The sequence below is a fragment of the Rattus norvegicus genome, chromosome 9 (genome assembly GCF_036323735.1).
Source record: "Rattus norvegicus strain BN/NHsdMcwi chromosome 9, GRCr8, whole genome shotgun sequence".
NCBI lineage: Eukaryota > Metazoa > Chordata > Mammalia > Rodentia > Muridae > Rattus > Rattus norvegicus.
The window spans coordinates 73,008,517-73,020,572 of record NC_086027.1 but is presented as its reverse complement, the minus strand read 5'-3'; the positions used below and the strand labels follow the sequence as shown (position 1 = coordinate 73,020,572).

The following is a 12,056-nucleotide window of genomic DNA, read 5'->3' as shown; positions in this document are numbered from 1 at the left end:
GTCCCGGGAGCCAGCGCAAGTGTCGCAGCAACCCTCCCTAGCGCTCGAGCTCCCCGGCCGGCTGGCGGACTCCTCTACCCCCTTATATAGCCCTCTAAAAATAGCTTGCCTTGTACCGCCTTGTAAGGCAGCAGGGAGATCCGCAGCGCGCCAATCGGCGGCTGCCGTCGGGGCCTGGCCCCGCCCCAGGGTCCGCTCCGAGTGCCGCATTGGTCCTCAGTGACTTCATGAGCCCCCTGTTTACCTTACATGGTCACACGCGGCCTCATGGACGTCCTCCTCCGAGATCCCACGGCTGCGCGCAAAGCAGGGCGGAGGGAGGGAGTTTGGGGAGGGGGAAGAGCAGGAGGAGGAGACAAGGGGGAGGGGGGGGACTACAAACTAGCGAGGATGGGGTTGGGGGTGGGGAGGGAAGGGAAGGGGTGGGGGGGCGAGAAGCGATCGCGAGAAAAAAAATGCAACCTCCCAAAATAAAGAGCAAAGATTGCATTAGGAGCGAACAGCGCTGCAGATATAGATGGCAGCTTCGTGTCAGTGAGTTTGCGTCCCCCTTCCTGATCCACGAGCTGGAGTGATTAGAGCCCTGGAAGGGAATTGTTACTCCCGTGAAGTCCCCTTTTCCTGGCAGTCATCTGCACTGTACACGCTGGATCCCTCTCTCCATCCACCCGACTCACTCGCTCCTCTCTCACCTCCTCTCTCCCTCTCTCCTGCATTGATTTTTTTTTCTCTCCTTTTTTTAGTTGACTGAAACAAAACAAAACAAAAGGGCCACTGGATGTCTGCCTTCTTGGGGGGTGAGCCAGACAGACTGACAAACAAACAGACCCAGCTGAGCTCGGGGGAGGGTTTCTCCTCCGGTTTTGCCCGGCAGCAGCAGCATGGACGTGTTGGCTAGTTATAGTATATTCCAGGAGCTACAACTTGTCCACGACACCGGCTACTTCTCAGCTTTGCCATCCCTGGAGGAGACCTGGCAGCAGGTGAATGATTTAAATTACTTGTGTAAATCGTGTGGCGGCGGCGGAGACGCAGGGGCTGCATTTGGTGTGGGCTTTGAGTTGAAAAACATTTTAATTCTTTTTTTCTTATTTATTTATTTTTTGGCTGTGTGTTGTTTAAAATGTTTTGTGAAACAATCATATGCGCTTACCTCTCCACCCACCCCTAACCCCTTAGTGTGCTGAGCTGAGCTGGTCCTAGCTGCCTGCGTTTCTGTCACCAACACACATCCTTGCGCACACGTTGTCGGCTCGCTGTCCCCCGGCAAGAGAATTGCTGGCGAACTTCTGGGGTTTGGAGGAGCCGGGTGGGAAGGTGGTCGAGCAATGGTTGACAGGATACCACGTTCCTAGATGCAGGAGTTCTGGTCTTAGTACTTAAATCAGCTTTATCTATTTCAACTGGTCCTGAGGACCGTCAAGGGGGGTTGGGTGAGGGTGGCATGGAGTGTTTTTTCCCAGTGATTTAGCGAGTGTCAATTCAGAACAGGAGCTTGATTTTTAGATTATACAAGGTGAGCTGTAGGAAGAGAAGCCAGGTGACAAAAGACGCTTAAGGATATGTACAAGGAAGACGAGATGTATCTCTCTTAGGCTGACAATGCATTGTACATTTCCCCAGCTAATGCCTCCAGAAGGAGCAGCCTCTACTGTGTCCTTGTGTCTTGTTTATTTGTTTGGGGTGTCTCTCAGGTTAGCACCACCTTGGACAAAGGGTGGTGTGTGCTTCTGTGCTTCCCTACTTTGTCTTAGAGGACTAGTTTAGAAAACTCCTAGGATGCTAAAGGGTACCGGTGCCAAGTTCGCTTGGCATCTCAGGGACGTTGAAGCCTGACTGGGGGACAAGTTCACTGGGCTTTGTGAAGTGGAATAAAGAAAGTGCTGGTCAGTGGAAAGTGCTGGGTCTGCTGCGGAAACAGTGGTTTTTCCAGCAGCGATTAGGAGGTGCTGAGGGGACATTCTGCAGGAAAGATGGTGGTGGATGGGGGCGGGGCGGTTGGGGATAGGGGACACCATGGGTGTTTAAAAACTCTACAGTGTGCACCGTGGAAAGTCCAGAAAGACAGTCTGGATTTGCACGGTTCGGAGTGTGAATTTGTACAGTCCATCCTGGAGGAGGAAAAAAAAAACCCAAAAACCCTTGCCCTTGGGGAGGGCCCTGCGATCCTTGGTGTGTGGCTGCTCTTGTAACTTCTCTGCTCCGTGACAGCAGCTTGTTAAGGCTAATGAACGGCTGAGTTTCCTCTGCCAGGATCCAAAGCAGGATTTGCCAGCTTGAGGCTGGGATGTAACAGTTGCTGCTTTAGGAAGCGGTGTTGAGCTCATGGTATAGGAAGCCAGTGGTAAAACGCTCACTCTTCACACTGTGCCGTTGTTACTAGTTGTTGCCTGGCTGGAGGCTGCGGAGTTTTCCTCCAGGTATCGGCTGCCTGTGTCTGTGTGTCGTCTGTGTGTCTGTGTAGGGCATGGATTCCAGTTGGAAGGCTGGGAGATGCTGTCCCTTACTAAACACACAGACAGAGTACTCACATCGATTCTTTAATACATCCTTCCCTATCGTCCTTAACAAGAGCATGTCTCATGTGGGATCTCCCCACATCCTTTCTTCCTTTTTATTTTGATATGAAGTAAGCCAAAATGTTGCCAGAATCTCATTTTCTAAAGCAGCCTTCTCACCCTGTCAGCCCACTGGTGTGGAATCAGTTGCATATTAACTACAGTCTAGACTGGTTAGGGAAGGGAATCTGTTGATTTAGTCAGCCTGCCCGAGGCAGCCCTTGTTTGTGACTAACTGTTAAGCAGTGTTGGAGGGAAGAAAGTTGGCTTTATTTGTTACAACGTTCCCTCCAGATGAATCACACAACTTTGTTTTGGTTCAAGTTTTCAGGGTAGTAAAACCTGCTCCTGGGGTTGGGGGTGGGGGGGCTTCTTTAGAGGAAACCTGCTTTTCTAGATGGGCCTAGAGGATCCAGAAGGCACAGCTTCAAGGAAACATCACTGGCTTGACAATTAGGGGTTGTATTAGATCTATTGTTTCCCCAGAAGCCAGCTCTGCTCTTCCTCTCCTCCTCCCCCTTGTAGAAACCTCTAGCTTAGTTGTTTTTTTTTTTTTTTTTTCATCGCCAGGCAAAGGAATTCTCACTTCCACCCTCTTTCTTATTTCTTGTCTCAACCGTCTCCAACTGCCATCTTCTCTCATCTTAAAACCCCTCCCCAAGTCCACATGGAAACATGACTTGCGGGCAAGCACTTCTAAACAAGGTAGTATGGCCAGGAGCTGTCTGCTCAGGACTGTTCACAGCTGCTCGTGTAAAGGTGACCAGGACCCTGAGTTCCTGCTGATGACAAAACCTTTAGCCTTATCTCTTCCTGCCTCCCCATCCCCACACTAGCCCCCCTTGCTTCTGACTCTAAGGGGTAGTGGTGGTTTTATGCAACTGCTAGTTCAAAATTAACCAGATGGTGAAATTCTGAGACTCCTTTGCTCAAAACAGCTCAAGAAGGTTTCTACAAAAACCCCAGGCAGGAGGAAGTTTCCGATGCTCTTGGGGTAATCATATTTTAGAGGTCAAATGAGGAATCATTATTAGATGTTTTTCTTAAAGTGAGCAATATACTCGGGGAGATGCACACGGCGGGGTGGGGGTGGGGTGCATATCCTGATAATCTAATTTGGTTTCTAGAGAATGGCTCTGAATGATAAGCCCAAGAACATCTGTGCATTGGGAAATTGAGGAGGGACTGTGCGTAGACGTCGCTTCAAACTTAGGCTGTGGGATACTTTGCTATGTGAGCCCATGACAAAGACAGCGATGGAGACAGTGCTTCCTTGTGTCACTTTAACGTGAATTCTTGGGCAGGGCTACTCAACCGGGATTCCAACTCCAAGAATGGCTGGTGTAATTAAAAACCCAGATGGGCATCCCAGAGCCTCAGCTCTCCAGCTCTGAACTCTAACTGCATTCTCAAGCCTTCGGCCCAAGTAATGTCATCTCTGCGTGTCATGTAACTGTAAATTACGCCGTGTTTATGCGCTTATGTGGTCCCTTATTTATGGCATTCAGCTGACACCACTTTGAAGGCTGCCAGCTTTAAGCTCTCTGAAAACTTAGAGGAAATATTTCAAAAGCTGTTTGATCAAAAGTTGCAAACAGTTAAGATTAGGACAGACGCTAGAGTAGATTTTTGGGTACCATTTGATGCTGACGGGAGACGCATCCTGAATGTCACAAGGGAAGTTGGACTCTTTGAACTGACTGCTGACTCAGAAAATAGAAAGCACTTCACATATAACACTTTCATTTTCTTCCAGACTCTACAGAGGGGTACGATTTTTATAGATTCTTTATTCCCAGCATGCCGTTTCATAAGGACAGCCTAAGTAATGACACTGAGGATTATTTGCACTTAACTCTCCTACATGCCACCGAGAAACATGTTTACTTGAAAACTCCTATGGAATTAGGATCGTGGTTAATGCTGATTCATAATTGGCAAACGGGGTCAATTTCAGGCCTCCGTTTTGCTTGGAGAAAATTTTCCACTGCTACTGGAAACAAATAAATAAATCATAGAACATTCTTCCCTCCTCCTCCGTTCCCCCATTGTTTTAAACTAATGGCACACTTGGCGTCTGTAAGGACTAAAGTGTCCCTGTAACTCTGCAATTTCATCTCAGATTCAGGCACCCTGAAACACTTTTTATGAGGGCTTTTGGTATGAGGCATCTCTAGAGGAAAACCTACAGAAATGGTTGCCTTCCAAGAACAGCCTCATAGTACCAGGAGCTGGGATTTGGTCCGTGCACCATGTTGCTTCTCCCTCTGTGTGATCTTCCCTTTGCATTGCCTTCCACAGGCTGGGCAGCCAGGTGCTGTCTCACACAGAAAGACAAAGCAAACTGCAGGGTCTGCGTATCCGCAGGTTTGCCACTGTCCCAATTTGCAGAAAACCTTATCATGAATTAGAATTTCTTGGCAACAGCACCACCCTGAGAAATTTGTAGACACAAAGGAGCCTTGGTAACCACATTGAAAGGATAAAATAGCTGGCTATTTATTTATTTATTTAATTTATTTTTTGTATGTGATTTGTGTGTTCGTCAATTCCTGTAAATCATATTTTTTTTAAATTTGAAACAGAATCAAAACTGCCCAGATTCTCCAGCTTTTCTTTATGAAGATGCAGCCACTTCATAAACGTGGCTTTAAAAAATGAGAGCACGTGTGAGTGCCATCAGTCACACATTTAGCCTTTCTGTAATAGACTCATTTTTATGTTCTTTTCATACACACAGCTTCATGTGGCCACATAACCTTTCAGTCTACCTGTGTGCAATTTGGTATTTTAAAGTAAGAGAAGATGTCAGTGCAGATGTTGCTACTACACCTGTCCTTAGGAAGGGAAAGGAACTCACCCTTCTTTGTTCTCCATGTATCACACACCCCTACTCATCACCCTGAGGAGAGAGGGATGATGGAGGGGGGGTCCTATCCATTTAAAAGGCAAAGTAGAAGATACAGGCTGACAGCTTTGCCCTGAGATGATTTATGGATGGGCATATTGGAGACCTTAAGTGTTCAAATGTGGGCTCTTCTCTCCCAGCCCCCTTCTAAATAGAAATGCCTGTTGAAGCTAATTTGCTTCTCCACTTAAATGGAGATAGTTTAGAGAGGGTCGGAATGGAGCTTTTAATAGCCATTCTCTTACGGCTCTGAAGAGTCTCCCTTCACAGAATCCCTCTCGTTTAGTACGAAGTGTACTTTGGCCAGACCCAGCCAGCTCATGTTGGTGGGAAACCTGCTCTGATACTCGGCCAGCTCGTTGGTAGATATTCCCACCTCTGGTTAACATTGGATCCGTCACTGATGAATATATACAGTGCCTCCCCGATGCTGGCTCACTTGCTGTGTGCTGAGACTCCAACTCCCTTGCTGTTGCAGTTACAGCTGAAGCTACAGTTATAGCAGCAGCAGCAGCAGCAGCAGCAGCAGCTCCACCAGCATGCATGTTGGAGTTAGGATTTGCTGAAAGTTTAGGACAGCTCCCCAATTTAACAGCAATGCTGGGATGGCGAGGGCAGAGATTTCACCTCTTTGTTCTCCCAAACCAGCTGAGTGCTTGCTTAGCATAAACAGGTGGAAATGTGTTAACCTCAGTTGCCAGCCCACTCTGCCAAGAAAGGACCCAGAAAACTCTACAGCTCCTAATGACACCTAATCAGTAATGTATATAAATAGCACTGACGAGCTAGAAAACACTACTCTTTTCCCTGTATTTCATGCCCATCTTAGAACATCCTCATGAAAAAAAAACATTCTTATTAAATCTCATGTCCCCCCAATAAAGTATTGCCACTTTTTTAAGACGTGTGTTTGCCTGAGTGGTCCTGATCTTCCTCTCCTGATGCTCCCTGCTTCTTACCTTGCAACATCATTTCTATTGCCTTGGGCCAAAGATGCTAGCTTGTCATTCAGTGTGAACCTAAGAACTCGGTCTGGTGGACTGCAATCTGTCTGTCCCATCTTCGGTCACAGGAGCTCTGTCCGCCACCTCCTTTGTGTGTGTGCTGAGTCAGCAGCTGCCTTGGGGAAAATGAGTCTCAATGCCCACCTGCTTGAGATGAGAACGGGGAAGCCATTCCTGATTGAGCTGCCAGTAGACCCAGTGTGACTGTGTGAGACTTTGCGCTCAATAAAATATTATGTATAAAACTATTTTAAGTCTACTCCATGTTAAATGTTTCATTTCCTAACCCCTTATTTATGCAGACTGTTGTATTTGGGTGATGCAAAATTAAAAAGGATGTAGATTCCGCCCCACAGTGCCTTCATTCTAGAAGAGGCCACATTTAAAATGAAATGATAGAGAATAAGAGACCATTGCAAAAATGAACTCTTCAGTACTGTTTTGAACAGACAATGTCTGTCCTGTCTTTTTTTTTTTTTTTTTTTTTTAAACTCATGGACTTGTTTATATAAACCAGGCATGAGATTTGCTTAGCTCTGTCATGGACATGCTTTTAGCTCAGGTCATGTTCGGGGCTGGTAAGCAACAGTGTGACTTCACATGTCCATAATGTCCAGGAAATGGCGTCTGTGTCTGTGTCATTCGGAAATGACTTGACGTAATTAAAACAATTAATGTAGAGCCACAAGCAGTATCTATTTCTGAATATGGACTCATTAACATTTCCTGAGGGTCATCTTGAAAGCCTGGCCTCTGGCTTGTAACAGAGTGAAGACTCTGAAATCTTATCATTTCAAATCCTGAAGGGGGTTTTGGTTTATTTAACCCTGAACTACTGGGGTTGAATCACTGTGGGATGTGGCAGCCAAAGGAGGTGTTGTATGCTTCAGGTTCTTGTTAGCCCTGCTGACTCTGGGACCCAGGGCTGACACTGGAGGAAGTTTCAAATCACTGCTTATTTCTCATTCTACCATCTCAAAGAGACACGAGAAAATATTCCTGTTATTTCTGGGTACTAGTACAAACAAACAAAAACAAACAAACACGTTGACATTGCCTGGGCCCTAGATCAAAGCATAGAGTAGTTTAATGTAATTCTTTTCCAACTCTCAGTACTCTACTGTGATTTTGAAAGAATAAAAATATGCTTTTTTTTTTCTGTGTGGAGAGAAGCAAGAGCCCCCATGGTAATAATGCCACTCACAAGAAGGAGTGGCATTTAAATCGTAACAAGTGGATGGGCAGGTGCATCAAAATGTATGTCCTCGGAAGTTGGATAAAAGACAGACCTGGGTTGTATAGAAAGCATCAACTGTGAACTGACCCCGTGACAGTGACAACTTGTGTAAAACCAAGGGACTGTGTAAAACAACCACCTGTTCATGGCCCAGTTCCTAAGTCTTTTCCTACGTGTTTTAACTTCTCTGGAGCTGTGGGTAGATGCAAGATTGGAATGTTGTATAAAGTGAAGCAAAAGGTACTATTCTTTCTCATAAAGCAGGGGAAGGTTCAGTGTCACAGACAGAATATGGATATTCACACAGCCGTCATCTCAGGGAGAGCAGACTCCTCTTTTGCTCATCTACCCTTCATATTCCCCACTGGTCCTAAAGGGAGAGCTTCTCCTTGGAACTCACCCCATGGTTGTCCTGTGCCAAGGACTGAGAAGCTGAAGTTTCTCCCCCATAGTTGAACTCTTCCTTATTTTCCCAGAACTCTGTTTTGCTGTTCTCGGGTCCTTAGTTTTGTGCCACAAAGGTTTTTAGGATTGTTCACTATTGCCATAGCTGAGGACATTTCAAAGCCCCGTCCCTTTGATTTTTACCTTTGGCTTTTCTTTCCCTGTCTTCCCTGTTCCTTCTGTGGATACGGTGACCCTTCTCAGGATCCAGCTTCACTAACTAGCCATCTTATACAACTCTCTGTATACCCTAGAATAAATGAAGTTCCAGACTGAAGAATCCTAGGAGTTGATATATAAAATTAGTGTTAAGTCTCCCGTAGAGTTGTTTTTGGTATGTTTTTTGTTTTTTGTTTTTTCTTTTTCTTTTTTTTTTTTTTTTTGGTTCTTTTTTTTTTTTTTTTTTTTTTTGGAGCTGGGGACCGAACCCAGGGCCTTGCGCTTCCTAGGTAAGCGCTCTACCACTGAGCTAAATCCCCAGCCCCGTTTTTGGTATGTTAGCACCAAACTAACCTTTGGCCTTTTGGTTCCCTCTGTCAGTGCTCTGGAATGGCCTTCCTACCTCAGTGACCTCCTGTGGTCAGCTTTCAAGCCTCCATTTTACACACAGGATGGGTCCAAAACCTCTAAGTATCAAGCTGTTCCAAGACTGGGCCTGTATAACATTAGCAAATCCTCCCTGTTTTAGGAGTGGCAGATATCATCCAAAAGAGGTGTGTCGCTTTCACCGCCTTTGCTTTTAGTTTAGGCTTCTTCTCCTTTTACCTCTTTTTCCATCTCTTTCCCCTCCACTGTTCTTTTTGTCTAAATCAGTGGTTCTCAACCTTCCTAACTTGCGACCCTTCAATACAGTTCCTCATGTTGTGGTGACCCCCAAGCCATAACATTATTTTGTTACTACTTCATAACTGTACTTTTGCCACTGTTCTGAACCATAATGTAAACATCTGTGTTTTCTGTGGTCTTAGGTGATCCCTGTGAAAGGGTCATTTGAGCCCCAAAGGGGTTGTGACCCACAGGTTGAGAACTGCTGGTCTAAATTCTATATCCTTAACTTTTAGATAGTTACTATATTTCTAGGAAATCAGCTCACTGTTTCCCTTACTCAATAGCAACTGCTAATATTTTTTCACAATTTTGTGTCCAACTCTTTTATTTCCATAGAACATTTTTCTTCTTGTCACATTTTCCACTTAGGTTATATTGCTTAAAACATAGTTGTTATGATTTTGATAATTACTCTTTAATATTTAATCTCTTGGGGTTTACTGACTCCAGTAGACATTCCATAAGTTACTTGGATGCTTGTTGTGGCTATGGTTTAAGATTTGTGTTTTTAACGGTGGTTCTCAGTCACATAGACCAGGTAACTTGGGGTCTTGTTGGGGGAGACTCAATGAGACTTCCACATTTGTCAGGCTTCTAGTGGATTCCAGTATGCAGCCACGGATTTGAACCATTGATATACAGAGGTGTAACACCACTCACAGGTGCCTAACCCTTACGTCAGAGCGTTTTATGCCTTGTATAATTTGAATTGTAAGATTGCCAGATATTTCTAACACAGCAGAACAGAGCTGATAACTATTCCTCATCCAGCTCATTGGTTAGGGGTAACTGCCTAAGTGTTCCACCCTTCATATTTTGGCTTTCCAAACTTGGTGTGTCTAAGGCAGTTCTGTTTGGCTCACATTTCCTCTGACCCACCCTGAGTTTGCTTAACCTGGTCAGATTCCACTTCTGGAAGCCTTGTGGTGTTCTGCTTTTAATATCTAGTTATATGACATTTCAGATCATTTATCCTCGGTAAGTCTGCATTCAGGATTTTCCACTTACCTTAGTTTAAAACCTCTTGCCATGGTTTTAAAGGAATTTATGGGTGCATGTAGCCTGTCTATCATACAGATAGACATTAGGTACCACTTCTCTCTCTCTCTCTCTCTCTCTCTCTCTCTCTCTTTTTCTGAGCACACTGTTTGGAAGTAGACTTTGTTTATATATATATATATATATATATATATATATATATATATATATATATATATAAATTTCAAAGGAGCCATCCTTCTAGTAAGAGGGACAAAAATAAACTGCAGAAAAATCGCTACCGAGGACATTCGGGCAAAGAGGCAGCCTCCAAATCATGCAAAGCTTGGCTCCTGTGGTAAGGACTATGAGCTTGTGGTGACATTCACAAAGAAGCCTTAGAAATGCCTCTTTCTCAAACTGTGATGTTTGCAAAATGATATCTCCTGGAGCTTTGTCCTTTTATCTATAAACTATCTTTGAAGGGGCATGGTTGGCAAGAGAGACCACCAGGAGAAGAGCTCAGGGCTCAAAGTTGAAGGATGCCTTTTGGAAAGCTCAGCCCAGCTGTGAAAATGGCAATTAGCCATGGAGCGATTGCTGCAAGAGAGTGCCTGCCTGCTCTTGACCCTACTCACATTCACCTTCCAGGGTGGAGCGAGCAGAATCCAATGGAGTGGACATAGTCTTGGTGCTTATTTTTGGAGAGGCGGCAGATATCCACAATCTACGAAAGAACAGAAATAGATTCTACCTACCCGTACATTTCAAGTCTTCATGTTTTATTCATCAGGCACTGTAGTGCCTGTTCAAGGGGCACAGCTCCTCCTAGGGCACTGCAGGTCTGTGAGGAGGCTGTGTGCACAGCAGCTCTCCTGCGAGCCATAGGAGATTCTGCTCAATGTCAGATCGAGTCACTGGATGAATTCTGGGCTCAAAACTTGTCTGTCCTTAACTGTATGTCTTCCCCTGTGACTCAAGATTCTTATGTTCTTTACTACTGGCCAAGAGATAATTTACTCCGAGATAAAGAGTTTTATATTTGTTTATGAGCATCTCCACAAACAGATGTATTGAAGTTAAAAGTTCTGAGGGGCTCATGGCCTCTTGCCATTGACTCTGTGTGTAACTGAGAAGCAGGCAAATGTTCCAGAATTTCCTACTCAGGGGTGAGGAGCTCGAGGTGGAGATGATCTCACAGTGGCTGAACAGCAAACCAGTTGCAAAAGTGGTGTTGGAGTATGCCTACGTCTTCCCTCCTTACATCTGGTTACTATTTATCATTGTACAAAACATCAGAACAATACTAATACATGTCAGATACTTGCCAAAGATTGTCTACTTTGAGTTTATATTTCATTTCATTTTACCATTTATGTAGCCATGCAAAACATAGATTTCTGCTTCTTCCCACTTTGCAGATGGAGTCACTGTGGTTTTAGATAGCCTGTAGCTTACCTAAAATCACATGCCATGAAAGGGGTTTGACAGAATCCATACCTAGATAGGCCTCCAACACTTTCAGGTGTTACGTGTATTCTGACCCTTAGTTTGGGGGACGGGGGCTTGGTACCAGGAGACCTGTGAGGATTTCAACAGCCTGTAGATATTGCTTTCTGAACCTTGGTTTTCTCAATTATGCATTTTGCAGGTGCTCCTAAGGTTCTAGTGTCTTGTACACAGATTCCATGGACACCTACCTGGAGCCTTGGGAAGGTCGTTGCCAAGCCTTATTCCTTATCTGGAATGGAGTTATTGATTCCTAAGAGCTGGTTCTGTGACCCAGCATAGGGCATATAAGTGACTCAGCAAATGTTCCTAGTACTTAGAACTAGGCAAAGGAGTCCATTGATCCCAGACATTGGACCTAGGGTGATTGACGCCCTTGGGATTTTCTTGACTTATTCATACAGATATCGGACTTTTCCTCCTTACTTTAGCTTCCGTCTTATATATAAGTTACTTCTCCTGAGGTTTTTCCATCTACATCCCCACTCTTCTCTCCCTCCCCCCTTCCCCTCTCCCCACCTCCCCTGTTGGAGCCAGAATTAGGCCCATATAACATCATACAGTGGTAGTTACCACACCGCCCATTTCCA

General features: G+C 45.0%; 1 protein-coding gene and 1 long non-coding RNA gene across 4 annotated transcripts in view; one reads left to right on the top strand and one right to left on the bottom strand.

Annotated features, from left to right (window-relative positions):
• Positions 1 to 411, bottom strand: part of LOC103690543 (uncharacterized) — a 59,553-nt gene extending 59,142 nt beyond the window's left edge. The window contains exon 1 of the long non-coding RNA XR_010054801.1: positions 245 to 411. This is a non-coding gene — a long non-coding RNA (uncharacterized LOC103690543). The remainder of the gene's footprint in view (positions 1 to 244) is intronic.
• Positions 406 to 12,056, top strand: part of Klf7 (KLF transcription factor 7) — a 92,683-nt gene continuing 81,032 nt past the window's right edge. Inside the window, exons 1-2 of one of the 3 annotated variants that reach the window (XM_039084860.2) lie at positions 406 to 534; positions 744 to 983. In XM_039084860.2, coding sequence (XP_038940788.1) covers positions 882 to 983 — 102 coding nt within the window. In that variant the 5' untranslated portion in view covers positions 406 to 534; positions 744 to 881. Of the gene's footprint in view, positions 984 to 12,056 lie in introns of all 3 variants that reach the window. The other 2 variants (XM_063267384.1, NM_001399681.1) reach the window with 2 other exon arrangements.